Here is a 24,407-nt window from a genome sequence, read left to right on the forward strand (position 1 = left end):
AGACAACACAGTGGGGGCACTGACGTTTATAATAATAATAATAATAATAATAATAATGGCATTTATTAAGCGCTTACCATGTGCAAAGCATTGTTCTAAGCACTGGGGAAGTTACAAGGTGATCAGGTTGTCCCACAGGAGGCTCACAGTCTTAATCCCCATTTTACAGATGAGGGAACTGAGGCACAGAAAAGTGAAGTGACTTGCCCAAAATCACACAGCTGACAAGTGGAGGAGCCGGAATTTGAACCCATGACCTCTGACTCCAAAGCCCGGGCTCTTTCCACTGAGCCACGCTGTCTGTGACATCACTGTGTCATAGACTGTTTTAGACTGTGAGCCCACTGTTGGGTAGGGACTGTCTCTATATGTTGCCAATTTGTACTTCCCAAGTGCTTAGTACAGTGCTCTGCACATAGTAAGCGCTCAATAAATACGATTGATGATGATGATCACTGAATTTATGTTTGGGAAGAGGGACCCAAAAGGACATCTCTACTCTCACAGACCCCTGTATTTAATGCATCGAAAAGTACAATAGAAGTAAACCAAATAACCCCTGCTCTCAAAGAGCTTACTAACCAATTCTCTTTAACTATAGAGCGTGCAGGTGTTCTAAAGGAGGAGCTGAGGTTCATATGGCGGAGGGGGGGAGGATGAGCTCACATATTTTAAAATATTCTGACACGAATTTCCAGAGGGGAGGCAATGGACAGAAAGCTGCCCACACTAGAAGAGGCAGCAGAGTCAAGGGGACAAACAGATCAAACCAGAGGGCACTTCTTGGAGCCAACTGGATTAATTTTCCAGAACTGGGGCCACACACTTCAGTCACTAACTCTAAGGGTGAGAAAGTTCATTTGAAATTTGGCTAAAAATTGGTTCTTAATCCAAGCAAATTGTACAGCATTTTCCACAGCGAATGATAGGGCCCAGGACTATAGCAACCCCAAAACAGCATTTCAACCAACCACAATTGGCCCCACCATGACCCACCTCCAGACTCTGTGGGGAAACAGGGGGTACCCCAAGACACCAGCAATGCCTTTTCATGGACCAAGGATAGGCCTGGGGACTCAAGACCACCTACCCTATTTCCTCTGTTTTCTCCTCCATTAGATTGTAAGCTCCTAATAAACAGGGATCATGCCTAAAAACTTTAGGATACTTACTCAAGTACTTAGTACAGTGCTCTGCCCACAGCAAGTGCTCAATGAATAGTATATATAGATTGCCTCCAGAAACATAATATCCCTTTGTATCTGCAACTCCTGACCACTTCCAGTTATTCTTTTAGACTGTGAGCCCACTGTTGGGTAGGGACTGTCTCTATATGTTGCCAATTTGTACTTCCCAAGCGCTTAGTACAGTGCTCTGCACATAGTAAGCGCTCAATAAATATGATTGATGATGATGATGATGTCTAGCAGTTTCCCGGGACCTAGGTACTATTCTGTCCAGTCTTTGGAGAATTAACAGCCACAAATCTCCACAGCTTCTTTACCCAAATGAAAAGAAGAAAAACCACTATAGTTTGATTTTGAAATGCATGTCTTGCTTCTGTTATCCTCTCCCAAGTGCTTACTACATTGCTTCACATTCACTAGGTGCTCAATAAACACCACTGATTGGTTGATTGCCTGAGCCTATTTAACTTCTCTTTCAACTCTGGGATCTAATTGAGCCAAACTTTGATTCTCCTTTAAGTTGGACAATTCTATGCTTTACCACAGATACCATAAAGAGAGCGTTTGGAGAGAGTTTGGGACAAACACAGAGAGATGGTGGGATGTTTGAACTGGGCTATCTGGTGAATCAATCAATCAATGGTATACATTGAGTGCTTATTGTGTGCAGGGCACTGTACTGAGTTCCCCAGGGGAGTACAATATGACAGGGCTGGTAGAGATCCCCTGCTCACACCCCTTCTTCTTCTATTAACTGATGTGCCAAGAAAAGGGTTAGAAAAGGAAATCCTGCATAAAAGTTTTCAAATAAATCCTTATCACTAGCAAGGCCAGGATCGTGGCCCAGTCAATGAGAAAACCTCATACCCTACAGAATAAATATCACGAATGCCAAAGAATGACCTGAAATAAAACATATGTTCACGAACAGTACTGACTGCCATTAATTCATTTTTGTAACAGGTGTAAAATGAAACCCTATTGTATGTGGATTGCTTTTGTAACCCTCCAGCATCTAAGGAAGATTAAATGAAGAAATGTTCACTTAAATCTTCGGGGTCGGTGAAATAAGAGGTTGAGAACAGATGAATGGGTTGATTCAAAGGCCACATACTGGCCTTTTACATTTACGAATTAAAACACATTTAGGTAGGGCAGACTAAACAGAATGAAAATTTGTAGGGATGCAAATGTAAATATTTGTATAAATATAAACAAAAAAATAATTTGATCTTTTAAGGCATAAAGATGAATATCTATTTGGTTGGTTAGTCCAACAGAACTAAAACCCCAAGTATGACTATACATTATTCATTTGTACTTAACTTTGACCTTTCATGTATTTCCATGCTATAAAATACTTTTTTCCTTGAGCAGACTAAAAGTATCCCGCATATCTCCTATCTTTTTACCAAGGACTGAATCACCACGGTAAAGTACAACGAGTCCTGTTGCTCACTGTACTGTAACGTTGCCATTTTAAAGCCATTTTAGTTTCATTTTTTAAAAAAAATCAGTGCACCTACTTTCACATTCCAGATCGCCACACATTTTCATCTCAGACAGCAGTTTCATACTCTCCAAGCTTTCCAGCAATGAAATCATTAAAAGAAAAATCCTGATTTTTCCAGATGCTGCCATGCTCAAATACCACACTTAATCCAGAGTGCGTTCAAATGGTTGATTCTGATTGAAGAAATGTTGGACAAAAACATGTAGTCACTTTTCACTTAACAGTGAGGTAGGTTGTGGAACAAATCTTCCAAGACCACATTTTCTCTTCCATCTTCCAGCTTAAGTTGACAGCACAAACACTCTCTGTTTCCCAACCTTCAGAGTCAGGGATCCTGATAACATCCACGTGTTTAAACATTAACAGGCCTGTTGAGCTGACCTAATATTTCATAAAGGGGCCATCCATCTTAAGCCAGTCCCATTAAAGCTGTACTGCATTAAAATGGAGCACTCGGGATACCTGACAGTTCACTCATTTGTTCTTTAAAATCTTCAAAAAAGCAGGGTTCCATAATGGATAAAGCACAGTAAAGGGAGTCAGGCAACCTGGGTTCTAATCCTGCTCAGTACTTGCCTGTTGTGTGACCTTGTGTGTGATCTCAGTTTCCTCATCTGTTCTCCTTCCCCCCACTATACTGTTAGCCCTGGGTGGGGCAGAGACTGTGTCCACTTTGTTTGCCCTGAATCTATCCCACTGTTTAGCACATAGTCTATACTTAACAATAATTACTATTATTGGGAAGCAATCTGAAGATGGGTTATAAACAACCAGGGAAAATTAAAGAAATGATCTTTTAGAAAATCATGGAGAACTGTTGGGAAATTTGCCCACTTTTATTGACCTTAATTATCCTGCACTTGCTGGATTATAAAATCTTTGAGGGTTGTGTTCCTATCTACTTTCTCTATTGTATTCTCCAAAGCACTTAAGTACTCTGCACACTGCAAATGTTCACTAAATACTATTCACTGAATGATTGGTGTGAGGAAGGTCCTCCCTGCTGGAATGTAAAGGTAATTTGTTTCCTACACTTTTTCTCCAATCTACAACAGAGGTGCTATAAAAGCACTGTTCTAAGCGCTGGGTGGGATATATTTATTCTATTTATTTTATTTTGTTAATATGTTTGGTTTTGTTCTCTGTCTCCCCCTTCTAGACTGTGAGCCCACTGTTGGGTAGGGACCGTCTCTATATGTTGCCAACTTGTACTTCCCAAGCGCTTAGTACAGTGCTCTGCACACAGTAAGCGCTCAATAAATATGATTGAATGAATGAAAAGGTGGACTTGAATTTCATTAAAAATGTAGGAAAATCAGCCTCATTTCTTTCACCATGTAATTGCAACTTACATTATTAGGATCAGTTAATCAATTGTATTTATTAAATGCTTACTATGTACAGAGCACTGTACTAAGTGCTTGGGAGAGTACAATACAACAGAATTAGCTAGCTCTCTTCCTCCCTTCAAGGCCCTGCTGAGAGCTCCCCTCCTCCAGGAGGCCTTCCCACACTGAGCCCCTTCCTTCCTCTCCCCCTCGTCGCCCTCTCCATCCCCCCCATCTTACCTCCTTCCCTTCCCCACAGCACCTGTATATATGTATATGTTTGTACATATTTATTACTCTATTTATTTATTTTACTTGTACATATCTATTCTATTTATTTCATTTTGTTAGTATGTTTGGTTTTGCTCTCTGTCTCCCCCTTTTAGACTATGAGCCCACTGCTGGGTAGGGACTGTCTCTATATATTGCCAATTTGTACTTCCTAAGTGCTTAGTACAGTGCTCTGCACATAGTAAGCGCTCAATAAATACAATTGATGATGATGATAATTAGCAGACATGTTCCCTACCCATAACGACCTTACAGTCTAGAGGCTCAGCAGGGCCCCTAATCTAATTAGGAATCACATGATTCATTTTAATGACTAAAGGGAATCGAGAAAAATTAGTCAGCAAAGCAACAACTAAATCAGTGTAGTGATACCATTATTTTGTTTCAATTTTGAAGATGGTTTTCCTCAGAGTGTCATGCAGGGCTGGACCCGAGTAAGAGGTAACTGAATCCCTAAAAACAAGGGCCTGGATCAGTTAACCTGCTCCAGAGCAGTCCTGGCTGCTTGGAAAACCTAAACACGGGCAAAGGAGGACAACAGGCCTGGAAGCTCCAACCAAGATGGGCACTCAGAAAGTGCAAGGCAAGTTATACAGCAGTGGGAGATAAATTCATTCATTCATTCAAGCGTACTTATTGAGCGCTTACTGTGTGCAGAGCACTGTACTAAGCGCTTGGGAAGTACAAGTTGGCAACATATAGAGCCGGTACCTACCCAACAGTGGTCTCCCAGTCTAGAAGGGGGAGACAGAGAACTACGAATAATCACAATTAAAGTAGCATTTGTTAAACCTTTATGTTCCCAGCACTCTGCTCAGCCAAGGAGGTTGATTGATTAATTGAAAAAGCAATCAATCAATCGTATTTATTGAGCACTTACTGTGTGCAGAGCACTGTACTAAGCGCTTGGGAAGTACAAGTTGGCAACATATTGAGACAGTTCCTACCTAACCGTGGGCTCACAGTTTAGAAGGGGGAGACAGAACAAAACCAAACATACTAACAAAATAAAATAAATAGAATAGATATGTACAAGTAAAATAAATTGCAGGGTGCTGCAAATTCTGTCCTTCTCCTGCAGGGCTCATAGCCCCCTCATCACCCCCAACTCCGTTACTCTGGACTGGAGTTCTGGGCTAGTTGGATTCAGCCCTACTTCCCTATTCAATGCTGTGACCTTTGAGATTAGTCGAACTTGAATGTCTTCCTTTACGACAGAGCTTAAGAAATAGGGAGAGACAGACACACAGAGAGAGACAGACTGGAATGGCTTTGCCAGAAAAGATGCTGGGAAGGCCTTCTCCGGGAGGATACAGTATAACCATCTCTATGGGAGACTGGGGGAGACCTAGAACAGAATTCTGAACACGAGAAACGAAATGGTTCCAGCCCAGGAACTATTTATCTGATCTTCGAGCCTCAATGAGGTTTTTGGGTCCCCCCCCCCAACCCCTAGTAAGAGACTCTTGGTCTTTTATGAGTTCACTTACCTAATTTGGAAGGCGACAGTAGCTTTGAAGCTGCAGGAGGCTTCAGAAGGTGCGTTGGGGGTAAGGGATGGCCTATTTCTGCTTCTCCAGATCCAAATCCTGCTGCACCTTCAGAAGCTCCAGGGTCCAGGCTCCTGCTAGGTGGTGGCCCTGCCTGGTCCACGGAGCAGCAGCTGTTTCACCTGTTCTCTCTGACCCCCTTCTGCGACCCTCCCACCAGCTCCACCCCTGCAGGCAGAAACAGCAGGGAGGCATTTCTTCCCCCAATGGGGCCTGGTGTCACCTGCCCCAACCTCAGGCCCTGCTCATTGTTCTTCTATCTCCTAATCCCGGATGCAATTCAATCTTCCGGGAGAGAAACTTCTTCTCCATACAACCCCCACACTTTCCAGGATTATGAAAACAATGCACCTTAAATCATTAAGGTTTGTGATGACCCGGATGTTGCAGAAACTGTTCTTAAGATTGATTGGTAAGTGAACTCTTTGGAGGGGCTAAATGGGTAAATAGGATTAATTGACTAAATCGAAGCAGCTTTCCTCCCTCTCGAAGTGCTCCCACTTTCTAAGTGATATTTTCTAGCGCCTTTTGATTAAAATTAGGGTGATGTCTCTACATGTTGCCAATTTGTACTTCCCAAGCGCTTAGTACAGTGCTCTGCACACAGTAAGCGCTCAATAAATACAATTGATGATGATGATGTGAGCCTTGTCCTGTCCATTTACAGTCAGATACTTTGATGGGAGTGTTTAGTACACTTCACTATTAACTATCTGACATCGTAGATGTTGATAACGATATTTAGTGTTTACTTGGTGCCCTAAGTACTGAGGTGGACATAATCAGCTCAGACAGTTCTAGTCCTATGAGCTCACACTCTGTAATAATGGCATTTATTAAGCGCTTACTATGTGTGAAGCACTGTTCTAAGCTCTATGATGAGTTTCCAAATTCATTATTTCCAAATCCTTCCTAATTGTACCTTCTTGGCAGACAAAAGCTTTAACTGTTGCAGAAACTTTTCTCCAAGTCAGAATCATGTGTACCAGCATTAAGGCAAGTGCGTAGCATCATTAATAATAATTACGGCATTTATTAAACACCGGGCTAAGCCCTGGGTTACCAGATGGAACACCCACTGTTCCTGCCCCACAGGAGGGCTCATAATCAACTTCAATTTGCAAGAGTCAACTGAGGCATAATGAGGTTAAGTGACTTACCCAAGGTGACACAGTAGTGGAACTGAACCTCTTTGCAGAAATAGTATTTATTAAGTGCTTACTGTGTGCAGAGGACTGTACTAAGCACTGAAAGAGGCTACACAGTTGGGAAGTAGACACAGGCCCTGTCCCTAGAGGGGCTCAAAACCTGATTCCTAGGGCTCTCCACCAGGCCCCACCACTCCTCAGTAATCTTCACGAGAAATAATGTATTCATATTAATGCCCGTCTCCCCCTCTAGACAGTAAGCTTATGGGCTGGGAAAATGCCTGCTAATTCTGTTGTGTTGCACTCTCCCAAGTGCTTGGCACAGTGCTCTGCACATAGTAAGTTCTCAAATAGGACTGATTAGATTTATCAGCAATCAAGTCTATAAAAAGCCCCTTGGTGTGCTTTTTTAAAGCACTTCCTATGTTCTAAGCCGTGCACTAAATACCAGGAAGAGAAACAAGATAATCAAAATAGACAACAGCCCATGTTCCACCGGGGACTCATAAGAGAAAGAGAGAGCTGGTATTACTAAAAATCCAACGACCCACGAGAGTGAGTCCTTTAGGAAGAGAATTTGACCTGTTCATCTGCCACTTCCAGCTGGGATACTTGCAGCTCCTGGAGGGTCACGCTTAACATGAAGCAGGAGCTGGTCAAATGTGTCCAACCTAATTACCTTGTATCTACTCTGGCCCTTCTATGTCTGTTTCACTTTGGGCCTTTATGTCTTCACTGGGGAAAAGTTCCAGGTGGTGTTCAAGGAATCTGTTCTTCTGATTTTGAATTGGCTTTCAGAGATGACTTCTGCACCCCCCTGAAGCTAACCCTGGGTGGTGGCTTTGAGAGCCACTTCTTTCACCATGTGAGCAATTGCTGCTAAATGAGTTTTGAAAACCTTTCTTTCTATCATGCAATATGCATTTTAAAGAATCTTCTATAAAAGTCTCTAGCATTTGTAACCAATACATGAACTTTCTGTAAAATGCAGGTTGGATGGCACCAATACAATTGTGCAGTGTTGACAAGCTTTTAAGTGACAGTGGAGCTTGAAACCATCAGTCAATTTGAAACCATCCAGGACGGAATCTATTAACTAAACTATTAATACCACCATGTAGAATTTCAGTGGACATTTAAAAGCCCAGTACAGCAGGGCTCAAAAAAAAAAAAAAAACCCCATTGGGCAAATGATCAAATGCTTTCTGGTTTTGCCCGTGTGACATACTGGTCACCATCTGAGTGTTGATGGTCACATTTAAATGTGTCCTACAGCACAAGGGTGTTTACAGCCATGAAGGGGACATTCCAGAACTCCTAATTCATTGCAACCATTATTACTGATAATTTCCATTTCAATACCTCTTCTCCCTCTCTCAAGACTGAGGATCACTGTGCCTGACCTAATCACCTTTTCCTTGCACCAGTGCTCAACACACTGAAAAACATAATACGCTTTTCATTATGTACTTTAACAAGCAGGTCCCCTAAATCTCATCTCTCCACACACTTCAGCATTTTCACGTCCTAAACTCTAATCTGTACTCCGTCATTTAACTCTTGGCATTTCAGGAAAAGGTGGGGAAACCCTCTGGGCTGAACAGAGGGCATCTGTCCACCAAGCGCTCTGCACGCAGTAAGCACTCAAATATCATTGATGATAGCAAGTTTTGCTAAATTGGCTCATTTCTGTCCTGTCTCCATGCTGAAGACGTCTACTTGGTGCTGCCAGAACCAGTGGACCCTATGGACGAATCATCCGCTGCAATTTCTCTCCCCTTAACCCTCATATTCCTCAGCTCCCTCCGAGAGCCGTAAGAGGTTCAGCCAGACTTTTACCCTGGGAACCCCCACCTGAAAAAGTTGGGGAGTACTATTTTTCTTTTTGCAAAAAACATCTGAAGTATGAACTGGACGAGAAAATTAAGTCATTTTTAAACTTTGTACTTTAATGTTACCTCTTTTGAACGACCTTAAGAGGGACAAGTTAACAGAAGTAGTAGTCTTAGGCATCCACACACAATAGTCTAAGCCACATTTATTTGCACATGTACAGTATAGGCCAACAGATGTACTCTAAGTTCATACAAAATTATAAAACAATACAATTTGATAGTCACTTGGTACACTATATATAATATATATATATATCTCACTGTTTTGTTAACACATTCACCAAGCTTAGACTTGAGTTTTCCTCTTAGCTTTTATACTTTCTCAAATATTCGCAAAAGAAACAATTAAAGGCATTAGGTTCAGCTAAAGCCAACAGAACATTAAAACCGCGACTGCTTCCTGCTTTACATTTTTGACCACCAAGGGCACGATGCTCTCTATTCTAGGGAGAAGATAGGTAGTGACATTTTCTCCTTAGAACAAAGGCGACAGTGCTGCTGCCATTCAGTAAGACTATCAGTCTTGAATCTTTTGCTCCACATATGGTTTGAGAAGTAGAGAAAAATAAGTGTATGTGGAAGGAAAGTGAATGTATTTTAAAAGGGAGGAGAGACTATAACAGTGAGCACAGGCCATTATCTGGGGGAAGTCACATCCTCTCAATGGAACGCAATTAAAAGTGGTGAAAAACGGACAGTCCTTCAGAAAAATAAAAATGTATTTTAAAAGCCTCCTCCGGGGCACCTCAGGTATACAGTGGCAATACTTTAAACTGATCCCCGGGAGGATGTTACACATGTCAACATCTCAAACATCATTTTTTAAAAAAAATGTACATTTATTTCTACAAAAACAAAGTATAGTACAGAATTAGAAGTGGACACACACACCTAAGATTTACCTACTAAAATATACAGATTCTTGATGAGGGGTATAGAATAGTTAAAAAAGATGACAAGGGCTGTGAATCTCTTTTTTATTTCTTTTTTTTCCATTTTTCTGGAATTTCACATAATTTTGATAACTCTTACAAAATTATGTAAAAAGTACAAGAATGTCTGGTAAACAAACAGTCTCTGTATTTTTCCAAAAAGAATTTTACAACATGCATTTCTTAAGGCAGCCTCCTTCCTTACGAGGAAAGGAATTCTCTGCTTCACCAAGGAATCTTCCCCGCTGCAAAGAAATCTTCCTTCTGCTGTTAAGGAAGCCTGGCTTCTTCCGGTTAACGCCTTTTGTCTTTCCTATCTGATTTACGGTCTCTTTCACTCCTCGAAGATCTTTTGCCTGACCGACTACTTTCTGATACGGACCTCTTTCGGTCGGAGGACCGAGAGCTCTTATCCTTCGATCCTTTGGCATCTCTGCCACTACCTTTCGAAGACTTGTGACTTCTTTCTAGTCCCGAAGGGTCCCTCCGCTTCCGCTCCACGCTCCTCCTGCGCTTCCTATCCCGATTGTGACCCCGGCCTCTACTCCGACTCCTACTCTCGCTGCTACTGCTGCTACTGCTGCTGCTATCTCGGCTGCTGCTTCCGCTAGTACTGGTGCTGCTGCTGGAGCTACTCCGGCTACTGCTGCTGCCGCTGCTGGAGCTGCTGCCGCTACTGCTGCTGCTTGAACTACTACTGGAGGAGCTGCTGCTGCTGCTTCTGCTCTTACTGCTTTTGTTCCTCACTCTTCCCCTGCTCCTGCTGCGCGTCTTGACCTTGCTCTCGCCAGGCACCGCCAGCGGCTGGTCTGGCGGCGCTTCGGCCAGTTTTACCGACTCTACGGCCGATTCCTTCTTGCCAACCTGACGCGCTGGTTCTTGAATGGCCTGGAGTAGTGGTTGAGCAGGAGGCGGTGGCAAGGTGTTGGGCTGAGGCTGGGGTGGGGCCTGGGACGGGGCCTGGGGCTGGGGCTGGGGCTGGGGCTGAGGTTGGGCCTGGGCAGGAGCCGGGGCCGGGGCCGGGGCCTGCGCCGGGGCACTGAGCTGCACTGGGGGCTCGGGGTCTAACTGGGCTTCGGGTTCCTTTTCCTGCTTCTCCTCAGGTTTCAGTTCCACTGCTGGAACTTTGACACTTTCCTTTTCGGGAGAACTAGGCTTACCTTCCTTCTCGGACTGGGTCACACACTCCACCTCTGCTTCTTTGCTCGCCTCAGTTTCCAAAGGCTCTACCCTTTCTACCTGGTTTATTTCCATAGCTTCCTGCTCGTTATCCACAACCCTAACGCCGTCCCCCTGCTCTCTAAAATCCATCACATTTTCAGGGTGACTATCCTGCTCCTTCTCCTTCCCCCGCACCTCCACCATGTCCTCCTCCACTTTATTCTCGGGTTCCTGTTTTTGCTCCACCTCTTCCTGTTCTTTCTCGGGATCACTCTGAGCTGCACCTACTTCTTTTTCCTCTTCCTCTCCTGCTTCCTCTATTTCTACATCATTGTGCTGGTTACCTGTCTCCTCCATCTCTTCCTCACGCTGAACCACCTTACCCACTTGTTCCACCTTCTTTTCTTCCGTGTGCACCACCTGGTGTTCTTTTTCCTTCATAGTTTGTCTTCTAGGTCTAGCCTCCATTTTATTTATTTGCTCTGCAAATTCATTGCGTCTATTTTCAAATATTGCTGAGGAATGAGAGGCAGAGGAATTACGTTCAATACAAGACAGAAATTCAGAGCCAACTTTACTAATGGGCTAGCAATAAAAGTCAGAATCATTTGAACAGTTTCTCTATTCAGAATGTTATGCTGCGTAAAGCAAATGTCAACACACAACGTGCTGGCAATGACACTTTACAAAGGTGGAAAAAGAATTAGAGTGAAAAGTAGTAAGGCAATGTTATTCTAATGGAAGAAAATTAGTCAATTTTTCATTATGAACATTTAGCTATAGATATGAGAAAGGACAATGCTTCTGTTCAACTGAACTAGTTTTATGACACTGCACATAGCGCTCTAATTGTTCTGTTCCCAAGGAGACACAAGTCACAGTCACCACACTGGCAGCATCTATATCTACAAAAGAGCTGCCTCCGTGGAATCTTCCTGCCCATTTAGTAACATTTATAGGACCTGCCTATTGGTGATGAGCAGTAAGCGAAGAAAAGCCAACTTATGCAAATGTTTTCTATATATAAAAATTGATCTAAACAAATTAAATAATTCCCAAGTCAAATTCAGCGACATTTTGATATATAAATTTTCCAAAATTATGACATTCGTTTCAGGATACAAGTAAAAGCTATACAAGCTAAAAGCAGATGAATAATAAAAGATACAGTCTCCAGTAAGACATTTTCTTTCGACCTACCCATCTATACTCACCATTCAGCTTTCTCTGTGACTCATCTATTAGCTTTTGAGTAGCTGGACACATTTTTCCAGGAATATAGAACAAATGGGGCTTTGTCTTGGTTCTGATGTACTTAATAATCTTAGAATTATGCTCATTCCATTCTTCTTGCTAATCAAAAAGGAAAAAAAAAAAAATCAATATTTTGGAATAGCCCCAGTTCCAAAATTAAAACTCATTAAGGCTCACCAATTACTCACCAATTGAGCCAGTTCAACCTTTTGTTCCAATAGCCTCAGTTCTGTTTGTTTAGCTCGCCTCTCTTCAAACAGCTCCCTTCTTTCATTTTCAACCTGCTTTCGCTCTTCTTCTGCCTGAACTTCAAGTTTTTGTTCAATTTCCTGACGCCGTTTTTGCTAAAGATAAGTAATTTATGTTAGTATTCACTACCGCCACTGGTAAAAAGGATCTTCAAAGGCTACTACTGGATTTCAATTCCACTTAAAGCTAAACTCCTGCAGAAAGATCTGTTATTTTAAGCATGTGAGAACCCTAGCACACTTGCATTAGCCAGTCAATGTACTCTACTTAGGTCAAGATGGATAAGGTTCCAGCTACATAATTTTCCTTTTCCTAATATGTGAATCAAAATGGTAGAATAGCTAAGGAAATGTGGATTAAAGATATTTCATGAAAAATCCCAAGCCTTAGAGAACAGAGAACCTGAAAGCGTCCCAAGTAACTAAAAACATGATTGAAGACCCTCTGTCCTCATTTCCAGTTGAATGTCCATAACCTGCATATGCAGCCTCTTATCTGGTAGTTCAGTTAGTGTAAATAAACTAACTGATGTAAACTGCGTTAGCATCAGTCCAAACAAAATGGGATTTGGGTATGAGAACTAGCAAATTTTTGAACTAGCCCTGATCCCAATTAGGTTCATCTGGTACAATGCCTTGCACAAATGAGGCACTCTACAAATCCTAACATGCATAAACTGAATTTAAAAATAGTCCTGGGGTAGCAGAATCAAAGTATCTCAATAACTTCAAAGACACACCATCTTCCCTTACTTATATCTGATATTTGGCTGGAGTAAAGCCAATGTTAAATTAACATGCACTGACAAGCGACTGTGTTTCTGAAAACAGACAAAACAAGCAAGCATTTAACACACCCTTTCCGTAGCCACAGTAGACTCCTGTTTAAATTTCTGAAGAGTGCCCATCAACAAGCCAAATATACGTCGATTCCTAAAGAGGAATAAGAATAACAAAGTTTAAACAGGTTTTCCTTCATGAAATGATAATAATAATAATGATGTCATTTGTTAAGCACTTACTATGTGCAAGCACTGTTCTAAGCGCTGGGGAGGATACAAGGTTGTCCCACGGGGGGCTCACAGTCTTAATCCCCATTTTACAGATGAGGTAACTGAGGCCCAGAGAAGTTAAGTGACTTGCCCATGGTCACACAGCTGACAATTGGCAGAGCCGGGATTTTAACCCATGACCTCCGACTCCCAAGCCCATGCTCTTTCCATTGAGTCACGCTGCTTCTCTTTTTACCACACCCTACCAAAGGAAATCTAGACCAAAAATATTAGAAAACTGTATCAACTTTCTCTCCCATCAAAATCATGAGGCCTAGCCAATTAAGCAACTCATGAGGAGTACTGGAAGGTGAAACAAAATAAAACAAGAGTGACACTTAAAAATGATAGCAGTGAATGTTTCATGGTAATAAAGTTGACCATACTGATGAGATACTTTTACTGAACCAAAAGCCCCCTACCACCTGTCCCCATCTGAACCAAGCACTGCAAAAGCGTTCAAAACAAAAACAAACAACAAAAATGAAGCTAGTCAAATATTTAATACACAAATTTCTGCCAGAATGTGTCTTCACACCAGTTTGACAACAGAAGCAGCGTGGCTTAGTGGAAAAAGCATGGGATTGGGAGTCTGGCTGTGGGTTCTAATCCCGGCTCCACCACTTGTCAGTTGTGTGACTTTGGGCAAGTCACTTAACTTCTCTGTACCTCAGTTACCTCATCTGTAAAATGCAGATTAAGACTGTGAGCCCCACATGGGACAATCTGATAACCCTGTATCTACCACAGTGCTTAGAACAGTGCTTAGCACATAGTAGGCACTTAACAAGTGCCACCACTGTCAGCGCTTGGAACAGTGCTTGGCACATAGGAAGCGCTTAACAAATACCATCATCATCTTTTGCCTGGATGTGTGTGACGAGGAGTGGAGGAGTCAGAATAAATGGTTCAGGGGCCTGACAGGGGACCCTGCAATCGATCATTGGGGTCTGTGTGCAAAACCACGTATTAAGTGCTTGGGAGGGTACAACAGAGTTGGCAGACATATTTCCTGCCCACAAAGAGCTACAAGAACCCAATCCCCACACTATAAGACTACATTCATAAAAACAGTAAAAGCGGAGCTGGGGAGAAAGAGTTATTAATGAAAGCGGACAATGGCTTGTTATTTCCTCTAGAAAGCAGCTAGTCACTAAGTCCTGTTAAGGCTGGACACAAACGTAGCCCAGACCCTGCATTTCTGTTTTTACCTCAGGCAGGACGAGCAATGGGAACTTAGTCACAGTGGCCCATAATGAAGCCCTACCGCACAGTTTAAGAAAGTCTATGAAAGGCACCTTTGTTTTCCTTTTTCGTCCATATTTTGATCTTGAATAAGGTCTCGACGTGTTCGTTCTTTGGAGGTAGCCACGACTGAAGACTGCAAAGCTGGCTGAAAGAGGCAAGAAAGATTAAGTGTTGAATACATTACACGTATCCACCCCACCACCCTCAATTCTTATTCAACACAATACCTTTTTAACGTCATCATCCTCTGCGTCGCTTTCCTGGCGTGATTCTCGTCTTGTCCGACGCTCCCCGCCCAGCCTAGTGTAAAAGGAGGGAGAGTTAACAAGCCTAGCGGAAATGGAGGCAATTGGCCTTCCAAGTTAAAATGCCTTTCTGCTGTGGGTGGGAACAGCGAACCCATGCCCAAAATCTCAGGCCCCCACAGCCTACTGAACCACATCCACTCTAGGTGTCCCCCATCTCCTACCACCTGCGGCCCCATAAACCACTTGCCATTTTTAGATGCAATCCAGTTTGAACCTATTAAGGTTAATGCACACATCATCTCAGTTGCTGTACTAGCAGACACAAATAAAAACACTAATTGTACCTGTCCCTTCTGTGTTAGGAAGTTCAAATAATAGATTCTTCCAAAATGATTGGTTTTCAAAGTAGGAACACTCACGACATAATAAAGTGGAAACAAAATGGAAGGAATGTCCCTAAAAGTGAAGAGTTAAGAAAATAGTTTTCCAAAAATTGGATGGATATCAGTAGGTCTAAGTGAAAAAACAATGCCAATTGTATTAGCTGGCAAAGGTACAATTAAATACAAATGTCTGGGTACCATCTCGGATTAAGAGCTGAACATGAGAAGGCAATATAGTAGCACTGTGGAGAAAAAAAAAAAAAATCAATGTGGTCCAGGGATGTATCTACACAGGAGTAAGGATTGTTCAACTGTAATTTTATGACCCAAATTCTTCATTTTGTAATATCTAAAGGTGATCGGGGTGATCGTACCTATGCTATCATTCACCACCCTCTATTGGTAATTTTCATTGTTTAATGCCTAACCCATTAGATTTCAAGCTTTTTGAGGGCACGCCTTTTCTGTTTCCCTACTCCTGTCCTGCCCCAAGCATCAAGCCTTATGACCAAGAAATACTTTCACCCTTGTTATAATCTTGAAATTAAATGAAATGAATGTCTTTCTCCACAGGAACTGGATGCCTTACCCAGCACTCTACCGCACTGATGATACTCAGCAAGAATTTAAAAAAAACAGAGGCAGATCTTTAAATAAGAGAACGATGAGAAAGAGATAATACTGACTGAACAGTCATTTCTAACCAGTTTCTATTACAATTACGGCTGAAAATTTAGTCCTGATTCCTCAATTTACGTAACAAAGTTTCAATGGTTCAGATGATTTCCCCCTGCCCCAGTGGTGGTGGCGGTGGAAATCAACCATTGTAACATACCTATTGACTGCCCCTTCAAGATCTCTTTGTTTGGCTGGGGGTCCTCCTCCACTATCCGAGAATCCACGCCTAGATTAAAAAAAAAAAAGAAATTGAAGAGTAATAAAGATTAGATTGGGTTCTTAACATTTACAGATTCAAAGTAACATTGCAATCCTTATCAAAGATTTCTTGCATTAAACCTCTCTCTCGGGTCTTTCAGCACTGTTTAGAATTTTCAATCTTCCTCAATTGCGAAGTATTTCTTAAAAAATAAAATTTAAAAACCCTTTATATTACTGAGATTAAAAGTGAACCTCGTTCTCAATTGCTTTCGACCTCTTGCTCCCTCCCACTTCCCATGAGGCTGACCACTGCTCGCCCCAGCCTCAAAGTCCTTCTAAACACACATCTCTTCCCGGGATTCTCCTTCCCTTATTAATCTCTCAAATCTATTCCTCCTCCCCCAGCACAACAATAGTTGCGTACTCACCCTGCCCCCATCACTTTATCTATCCTATCTTGATGCTTTATTGCTTACCCCATCTGTAATTTATTTTGGTGTCTGTCTGTAAGATCCTGGAGGGCAGAACTATGCCTGCTAACTCTCCCCAATTCTCCCAAGTGCTCAGTACACTGCTCTGCACAAAATATGTGCTCAAATCAATGAAAACTGTCTGTATGCACCAAGAGGAAAATAAACATATGACTAGAGATTACATAAAACTAGGTTTAAAATAAAACAGGTCTTGATTAGTTGAATCTATTATAATATACATTTTATATTATTATATAAATACTCTAGACTGTGAGCCCACTTTTGGGTAGGGATTGTCTGTTGCTGAATTGTACTTTCCAAGCGCTTAGTCCAGTGCCCTGCACGTAGTAAGCGCTCAGTAAACACGACTGAACAAATGAATATATTATATATTATAAGGTCAGACCATAACCATAACAGGCCAAAAGAAACATCCTAAAGGGTGGAAATACATTTTGCAAGGGGTTTTTCTTACCTTAACAACAAGCTGCCACGGCCCCTACCTCCACCTGGGCCCGACAGGGCCAGCAATCGAGCTTGGATGGGTCTGCAAAGGACACAGTAGGGATTTGGGGGATGAAATTTTCCGAGACGGGGGGGACCCCCGAGCCTGCCATCACGACCCCCTCCACGGGGCAGGCCACCGAAAAGCCCGGCGTGGCCACTGCATTAGGACCCCGATTCTTGGCCACTTTTCCAGTGACTTGCCAAAGATCACACAGCAGAGAAGCAGCGGCGTGGCTCAATGGAAAGAGCACGGGCTTTGGAGTCAGAGGTCATGGGTTCAAATCTCAGCTCCACCAACTGTCAGCTGTGTGACTTTGGGCAAGACACTTGACTTCTCTGGGACTCAGTTACCTCATCTGTAAAATGGGGATTAAAACTGTGAGCCCCCCCATGGGACAACCTGATCACCTTGTAACCTCCCCGGCGCTTAGAACAGTGCTTTGCACATAGTAAGCGCTTAATAAATGCCATTATTATTATGGTGATGATTTGGGAGAGCCAGGATTAGAACCCATGACCTCTGACTCCCAAGCCAGTATTCCTTCCACCGAGCCACGATGTTGTAGTTCCCAAGCGCTTAGTCCCGTGTTCTGCACACAGTAAGCGCTCAATAAATACGACTGAATGACTGAATGAAGGCCCAGCCCTGGACTAAGTGCTTAGGGCGGGTGATGGCGGGCAGGCCTCTCCCCTCTCACAACACCCTCCCCACACCCAGACAGACACACAAACAAGCGCGCATGGCCAGCCATTCACTCATTCAATCGTATTTATTGAGCGCTTACTGTGTGCAGAGCACTGTACTAAGCGCTTGGGAAGTACAAGCTGGCAACATATTGAGACAGTCCCTAGAACAGTGCTGGGCACATTCATTCATTCAATCGTATTTATTGAGCGCTTACTGTGTGCAGAGCACTGTACTAGGCGCTTGGGAAGCACAAGTTGGCAACATATAGAGACGGTCCCTAGAACAGTGCTGGGCACATTCATTCATTCATTCAATCGTATTTACTGAGCGCTTACTGCGTGCAGACCACTGTACTAGGCGCTGGGAAGCACAAGTTGGCAACATATAGAGACGGTCCCTAGAACAGTGCTGGGCACATTCATTCATTCATTCAATCGTATTTACTGAGTGCTTACTGCGTGCAGAGCACTGTACTAAGCGGTTGGGAAGTATATGTACAAGTAAAACAGTAATAAATATGTGCAAACTTATATAGAGGTGCTGTGGGGAGGGGAAGGAGGTAAGGCAGGGGGAGGGGGAGGAGGGATGTGTGGCCAACTCGCACTTCCCAGGCGCTTACTACAGTGCTCTGCACACTGTAGGTGCTCAATAAATACGACTGAATGAATGACTGAATGAATCCATCCTCGTTGGGACCCGGGGAGCCCAGGGAGGCAGCCCCCTCCTCCCCCTCGCCTTACCTCCTTCCCTTCCCCACAGCACCTGTATATATGTTTGTACAGATTTATTACTCTATTTATTTTACTTGTACATATCTGTTCTATTTATTTTATTTTGTTAACATGTTTTGTTTTGTTCTCTGTCTCCCCCTTCTAGACTGTGAGCCCACTGTTGGGTAGGGACCATTTCTAGATGTTAGGAGACGCAGCGTGGCTCAGTGGAAAGAGCCCGGGCTATGGAGTCAGAGGTCATGGGTTCAAATCCCGGCTCCATCAACTCTCAGCTGGGTGACTTTGGTCAAGTCACTTCACTTCTCTGACTGTGAGCCCACTGTTGGGTAGGGACTGTCTCTATATGTTGCCAGCTTGTACTTCCCAAGCGCTTAGTGTAATGCTCTGCACACAGTAAGCGCTCAATAAATACGATTGGTTGATTCTCTGGGCCTCAGTTGCCTCATCTGGAAAATGGGGATGAAGATTGTGAGCCCCCCGTGGGACGACCTGATCACCTTGGAACCTCCCCAGCGCTTAGAACAGTGCTTTGCACATAGTAAGCGCTTCATAAATGCCATTACTATTACGTTGCCAACTTGTACTTCCCAAGCGCTTAGTCCACTGCTCTGCACATAGTGGGCGCTCAATAAATACGACTGGTTGATTCTCTGGGCCTCAGTTACCTCATCTGGAAAATGGGGGTGAAGACTGGGAGCCCCCCGTGGGACGACCTGAGCACCTTGGAACCTCCCCAGCACTTAGAACAGTGCTTTGCATATAGTAAGTGCTTAATAAATGCCATTAGTATTATTACTATGTTGCCAACTTGCACTTCCCAAGCGCTTAGTGCAGTGCTCTGCACACAGTGAGCGCTCAATAAATATGACTGGTTGATTCTCAGGGCCTCAGTTACCTCATCTGGAAAATGGGGATGAAGACTGTGAACCCCCCGGTGGGGCAACCTGATCGCCTTGGAACTTCCCCAGCGATTAGAACAGTGCTTTGCACATAGTAAGCGCTTCATAAATGCCATTAGTATTATTATGTTCCCAACGTGTACTTCCCAAGCGCTTAGTACAGCGCTCTGCATACAGTGAGCGCTCAATAAATACAATTGGTTGATTCTCTGGGCCTCAGTTACCTCACCTGTAAAATGGGGATGAAAACTATGAGCCCCCCGTGGGACGACCTGAGCACCTTGGAACCTCCCCAGCGCTTAGAACAGTGCTTTGAACAGAGTAAGCGCTTCATAAATGCCATTATTATGTTGCCAACTTGTACTTCCGAAGCGCTTAGTGCAGCGCTCTGCACACAGTGAGCGCTCAATAAATACGACTGGTTGATTCTCTGGGCCTCAGTTCCCTCATCTGGAAAATGGGGATGAAGACTGTGAGCCCCCCCGTGGTACGACCTGAGCGCCTTGGAACCTCCCCAGGGCTTAGAACAGTGCTTTGCACATAGTAAGCGCTTCCTAAATGCCATTAGTATTATTATGTTGCCAACTTGTACTTCCCAAGCGCTTAGTCCAGTGCTCTGCACACAGTAAGCGCTCAATAAATACGATTGGTTGATTCTCTGTGTCTCAGTTCCCTCATCTGGAAAATGGGGGTGAAGACTGGGAGCCCCCCGTGGGACGACCTGAGCACCTTGGAACGTCCCCAGCGCTTAGAACAGTGCTTTGCATATAGTAAGCGCTTAATAAATGCCATTATCATTATTATTATGATGTTGCCAACTTGTACTTCCCAAGCGCTTAGTATAGCGCTCTGCACACAGTAAGCGCTCAATAAATACGACTGGTTGACTCTCTGGGCCTCAGTTACCTGATCTGCAAAATGGGGATGAAGACTGTGAGCCCACCCGTGGGGCGACCTGATCGCCTTGGAACCTCCCCAGCGCTTAGAACAGTGCTTTGCACACGGTAAGCGCTTCATAAATGCCATTACTATTATGTTGCCAACTTGTACTTCCCAAGCGCTTAGTGCAGCGCTCTGCACACAGTGAGCGCTCAAGAAATACGACTGGCTGACTCTCAGGGCCTCAGTCACCTCACCTGGAAAATGGGGGTGAGGACTGTGAGCCCCGCACACAGTAAGCGCTCAATAAATACGATTGGTTGATTCTCAGGGCATCAGTTCCCTCACCTGGAAAATGGGGGTGAAGACTGGGAGCCCCCCCGTTGGGCAACCTGAGCGCCTTGGAACCTCCCCAGCGCTTAGAACAGGGCTTTGCACAGAGTAAGCACCTCATAAATGCCATTAGTATTATTATTACGTTGCCAACTTGTACTTCCCAAGCGCTTAGTCCACTGCTCTGCACACAGTGGGCGCTCAATAAATACGACTGGTTGATTCTCTGGGCCTCAGTTACCTCATCTGTAAAATGGGGATGAAGACTGTGAGCCCCCCCGTGGGACGACCTGATCGCCTTGGAACCTCCCCAGCGCTTAGAACAGTGCTTTGCACAGAGTAAGCGCTTCATAAACGCCATTATTATTATTACTATGTTGCCAACTTGTACTTCCCAAGCGCATAGTACAGTGGTCTGCACACAGTAAGCGCTCAATAAATACGACTGATTGATTCTCTGGGCCTCAGTTCCCTCATCTGGAAAATGGGGGTGAAGACTGTGAGCCCCCCCGTGGGGCGACCTGAGCGCCTTGGAACCTCCCCAGCGCTTAGAACAGGGCTTTGCACAGAGTAAGCGCTTCCTAAATGCCATTATTATGTTGCCAACTTGTACTTCCCAAGCGCTTAGCGCAGTGCTCTGCACACAGTGAGCGCTCAATAAATACGATTGATTGATTGACTGATTGGGCAGGGCGGGGCCTCGCCGTAGGCCTCTCCCTCCCTCCGTGATTCCCTCAGGGGCCACGCGCCTCCCTCCTCCCCGTCCTCGCGCCATGGCGCCCCGCCGGGTCCGGCCCCGCCATCCCTCCTCTCCCCCGCTCCGTCCCCGGTCGCTCACCTCACGTCGTTCGGGTCCCGTCCGGTGAGCTTACGGATATTCTCGTCCACGTTTTTCAGGCTCTCCTTGGCCTTCTCCAGCTGCTCCTGCAGAGTCCTCACGGCCACCGCCATCTTCTCCGGCTCCCGCGCCCGCCGCCACCGCCGCCGCGGGCCCGCCTCTCGCCCGCGTCTCGCGAGAGCCGGAGCGGATCGACAGCCCGGCTGGCCAATGGCGACGGGCCCCCTATTTCTCCGCTACCCAATCGGCGCCCGAGGAGGTGCGAACTCGCCGCGGGGGGAATCCCGGCCAATGGGAGGCCGCCCCGCTGATGACGTCATAGGAGAGGGCGCCGCCTCTCCAAGACGGGTTCGCCCCTTCTCCATTCATTCGGAGAAGCGGCGTGGCTTGGTGGAAATAATACTAATAATGATGGCGTTTATTAAGCGCTTACTAGGTGCAAAGCACTGTTCTAAGCGCTGGGGAAGTTACAAGGTGATCAGGTTGTCCCACGGGGGGCTCACAGTCTGCATCCCCATTTTACAGACGAGGGAACTGAGGCCCAGAGAAGTGAAGTGACTTGCCCAAAGTCACACAGCTGACAATTGGCGGAGCCGGGCTTTGAACCCATGACCTCTGGCTGCAAATAATAATAATAATAATAATTATGATGATAATGTTATTTGTTAAGCGCTTACTGTGTGCCAAGCACTGTTCCAAGCGCTGGGGGGGATACAAGGTGATCAGGTTGTCCCACGTGGGGCTCCCAGTCTTAACCCCCATTTTACAGATGCGGTAACTGAGGCTCAGAGAAGTTAAGTGACTTGCCCAAGGGGACATAGCAGACGTGGCTGAGCTGGGATTCGAACCCACGACTTCTGACTCCAAAGCCCGGGCTCTTTCCACGGAGCCATGCAGAGGTCATGGGTTCAAATCCCGGCTCTGCCAATTGTCAGCTGTGTGGCTTTGGGCAGGTCACTTCACTTCTCTGGGCCTCAGTTACCTCATCTGGAAAATGGGGGTTAAGACTGTGAGCCCCATGTGGGACAACCTGATCACCTTGTATCCCCCAGCGCTTAGAACAGTGCTTTGCACATAGTAAGCGCTTAACAAATGCCATCATTATTATTATTATTTTTATTTGGAGCCAGAGGTCATGGGTTCAAATCCCACCTCCGCCACTTGTCAGCTGTGTGACTTTGGGCAAGTCACTTCACTTCTCTGGGCCTCAGTTCCCTCGCCTGTAAAATGGGGATGAAGACTGTGAGCCCCCCGTGGGACAACCTGATCACCTTGTAACTTCCCCAGTGCTTAGAACAGTGCTTTGCACATAGTAAGCGCTTAATAAATGCCATTATTATTATTATTATTCATTAATTCATTCAATCAATCGTATTATAATAATGGATCACCTTGTATTCTCCCCAGCGCTTAGAACAGTGCTTTGCACATAGTAAGCGCTTAATAAATGCCATTATTATTATTATTATTATTATTATTCATTCATTCATTCAATCAATCGTATTATAATAATGGATCACCTTGTATCGTCCCCAGCTCTTAGAACAGTGCTTTGCACATAGTAAGCGCTTAATAAATGCCATTATTATTATTATTCGTTCATTCAATCAATCGTATTTATAATAATAATAATGGATCACCTTGTAAACTTCCCAGCGCTTAGTACAGTGCTTTGCACATAGTAAGCGCTTAATAAATGCCATCGTATTATTATTATGTTATTCATTCATTCAATCAATCGTATTTACAATAATAATGATGGTGTTATGTTAAGCGCTATGTGCAAAGCACTGTTCTAAGGGCCGGGGGGGATACAAGGTGATCAGGTTGTCCCACGGGGGGCTCACAGTCTTAATCCCCATTTTACAGATGAGGGAACTGAGGCCCAGAGATGTTAAGTGACTTGCCCAAAGTCACACAGCTGACAATTGGCGGAGCCGGAATTTGAACCCATGACCTCTGACTCCAAAGCCCGGGCTCCTTCCATTGAGCCACTCTGCTTCTCGAGCGCTTATTGAGCGCTTACCGTGTGCAGAGCACTGGACTAAGCGCTTGGGAAGTACAAGTCGGCAACAGATAGAGACGAGGTGATCAGGTTGCCCCACGTGGGGCTCACAGTTTTAATCCCCATTTTACATTTGAAGGAACTGAGGCCCAGAGAAGTGAAGTAACTTGCTCAAAGTCACACAGCTGACAAGTGGAGGAGTCGGGATTAGAATCCACGACCTCCGACTCCCAAGTCTGTGCTCTTTCCACTAATGATAACGTTGGTATTTGTTAAACGCTTACTATGTGCCAAGCACAAGCCGGGCACTGTTCTAAGCCACGCTGCTTCTCCTGATCAGGTCGGACACAGTCCGACCTGTTGCATTGTACTTTCCCAGGCACTTAGTATAGTGCTCGGAACATAATAAGTGCCCAATCAATACCGCTGATGACTGATTGACTGATCGATCGATCGATTGATTGAACTCGATCCGAGGACTGCTTCCCTACTGAAAAGCAGCGTGGCTCAGTGGAAAGAGCCCGGGCTTGGGAGTCAGGGATCATGGGTTCGAATTCCAGCTCCGCCACTTGTCAGCTGGGAGACTTTGGGCAAGTCGCTTCACTGTGCCTCAGTTCCCTCATCTGTAAAATGGGGATGAAGATTGTGAGCCCCACGTGGGACAACCTGATCACCTTGTAACCTCCCTAGTGCTTAGAACAGTGCTTTGCACATAGTAAGCGCTTAATAAATAATAA

The 24,407-nt window shown here is 44.5% G+C and overlaps 2 protein-coding genes across 12 annotated transcripts in view; both read right to left on the reverse strand.

Moving 5' to 3' along the window:
• The window catches only part of MIA2 (MIA SH3 domain ER export factor 2), a 58,630-nt gene extending 55,641 nt beyond the window's left edge, over positions 1-2,989 (reverse strand). For 9 of the 11 annotated variants that reach the window (XM_038756418.1, XM_038756425.1, XM_038756424.1 and 6 more), the window contains exon 1: positions 2,714-2,989. In XM_038756418.1, coding sequence (XP_038612346.1) covers positions 2,714-2,828 — 115 coding nt within the window. In that variant the 5' untranslated portion in view covers positions 2,829-2,989. The remainder of the gene's footprint in view (positions 1-2,713) is intronic. The other 2 variants (XM_038756423.1, XM_038756426.1) reach the window with 1 other exon arrangement.
• A 6,886-nt stretch (positions 2,990-9,875) lies between these two features.
• Positions 9,876-21,807, reverse strand: PNN (pinin, desmosome associated protein). The gene is made up of 9 exons (XM_038756502.1): positions 21,666-21,807; positions 17,266-17,337; positions 16,274-16,342; positions 15,035-15,107; positions 14,858-14,952; positions 13,365-13,440; positions 12,448-12,603; positions 12,220-12,358; positions 9,876-11,520 (listed from the first exon to the last, which is right to left on the reverse strand). Exons 1-9 carry the CDS (start codon positions 21,776-21,778, stop codon positions 10,139-10,141), a joined length of 2,175 nt encoding a protein of 724 aa, XP_038612430.1. The 5' UTR covers positions 21,779-21,807; the 3' UTR covers positions 9,876-10,138.
• Positions 21,808-24,407: the final 2,600 nt, after the last annotated feature.

Source organism: Tachyglossus aculeatus, chromosome 14, assembly GCF_015852505.1.
Source record: "Tachyglossus aculeatus isolate mTacAcu1 chromosome 14, mTacAcu1.pri, whole genome shotgun sequence".
Lineage (NCBI taxonomy): Eukaryota > Metazoa > Chordata > Mammalia > Monotremata > Tachyglossidae > Tachyglossus > Tachyglossus aculeatus.

Bases quoted from the DNA above. Each gene is read 5' to 3' on its own strand.
- PNN (XM_038756502.1), bottom strand. From the start codon at position 21,778: ATGGCGGTGGCCGTGAGGACTCTGCAGGAGCAGCTGGAGAAGGCCAAG. The intron at 15,108-16,273 runs GTATGTTACAAT...CTTTTACACTAG, and splicing joins CTTGAAGGGGCAGTCAATAG to GCTGGGCGGGGAGCGTCGGA. The intron at 13,441-14,857 runs GTGCCTTTCATA...ATTCCTCTTTAG, and splicing joins GACGAAAAAGGAAAACAAAG to GAATCGACGTATATTTGGCT.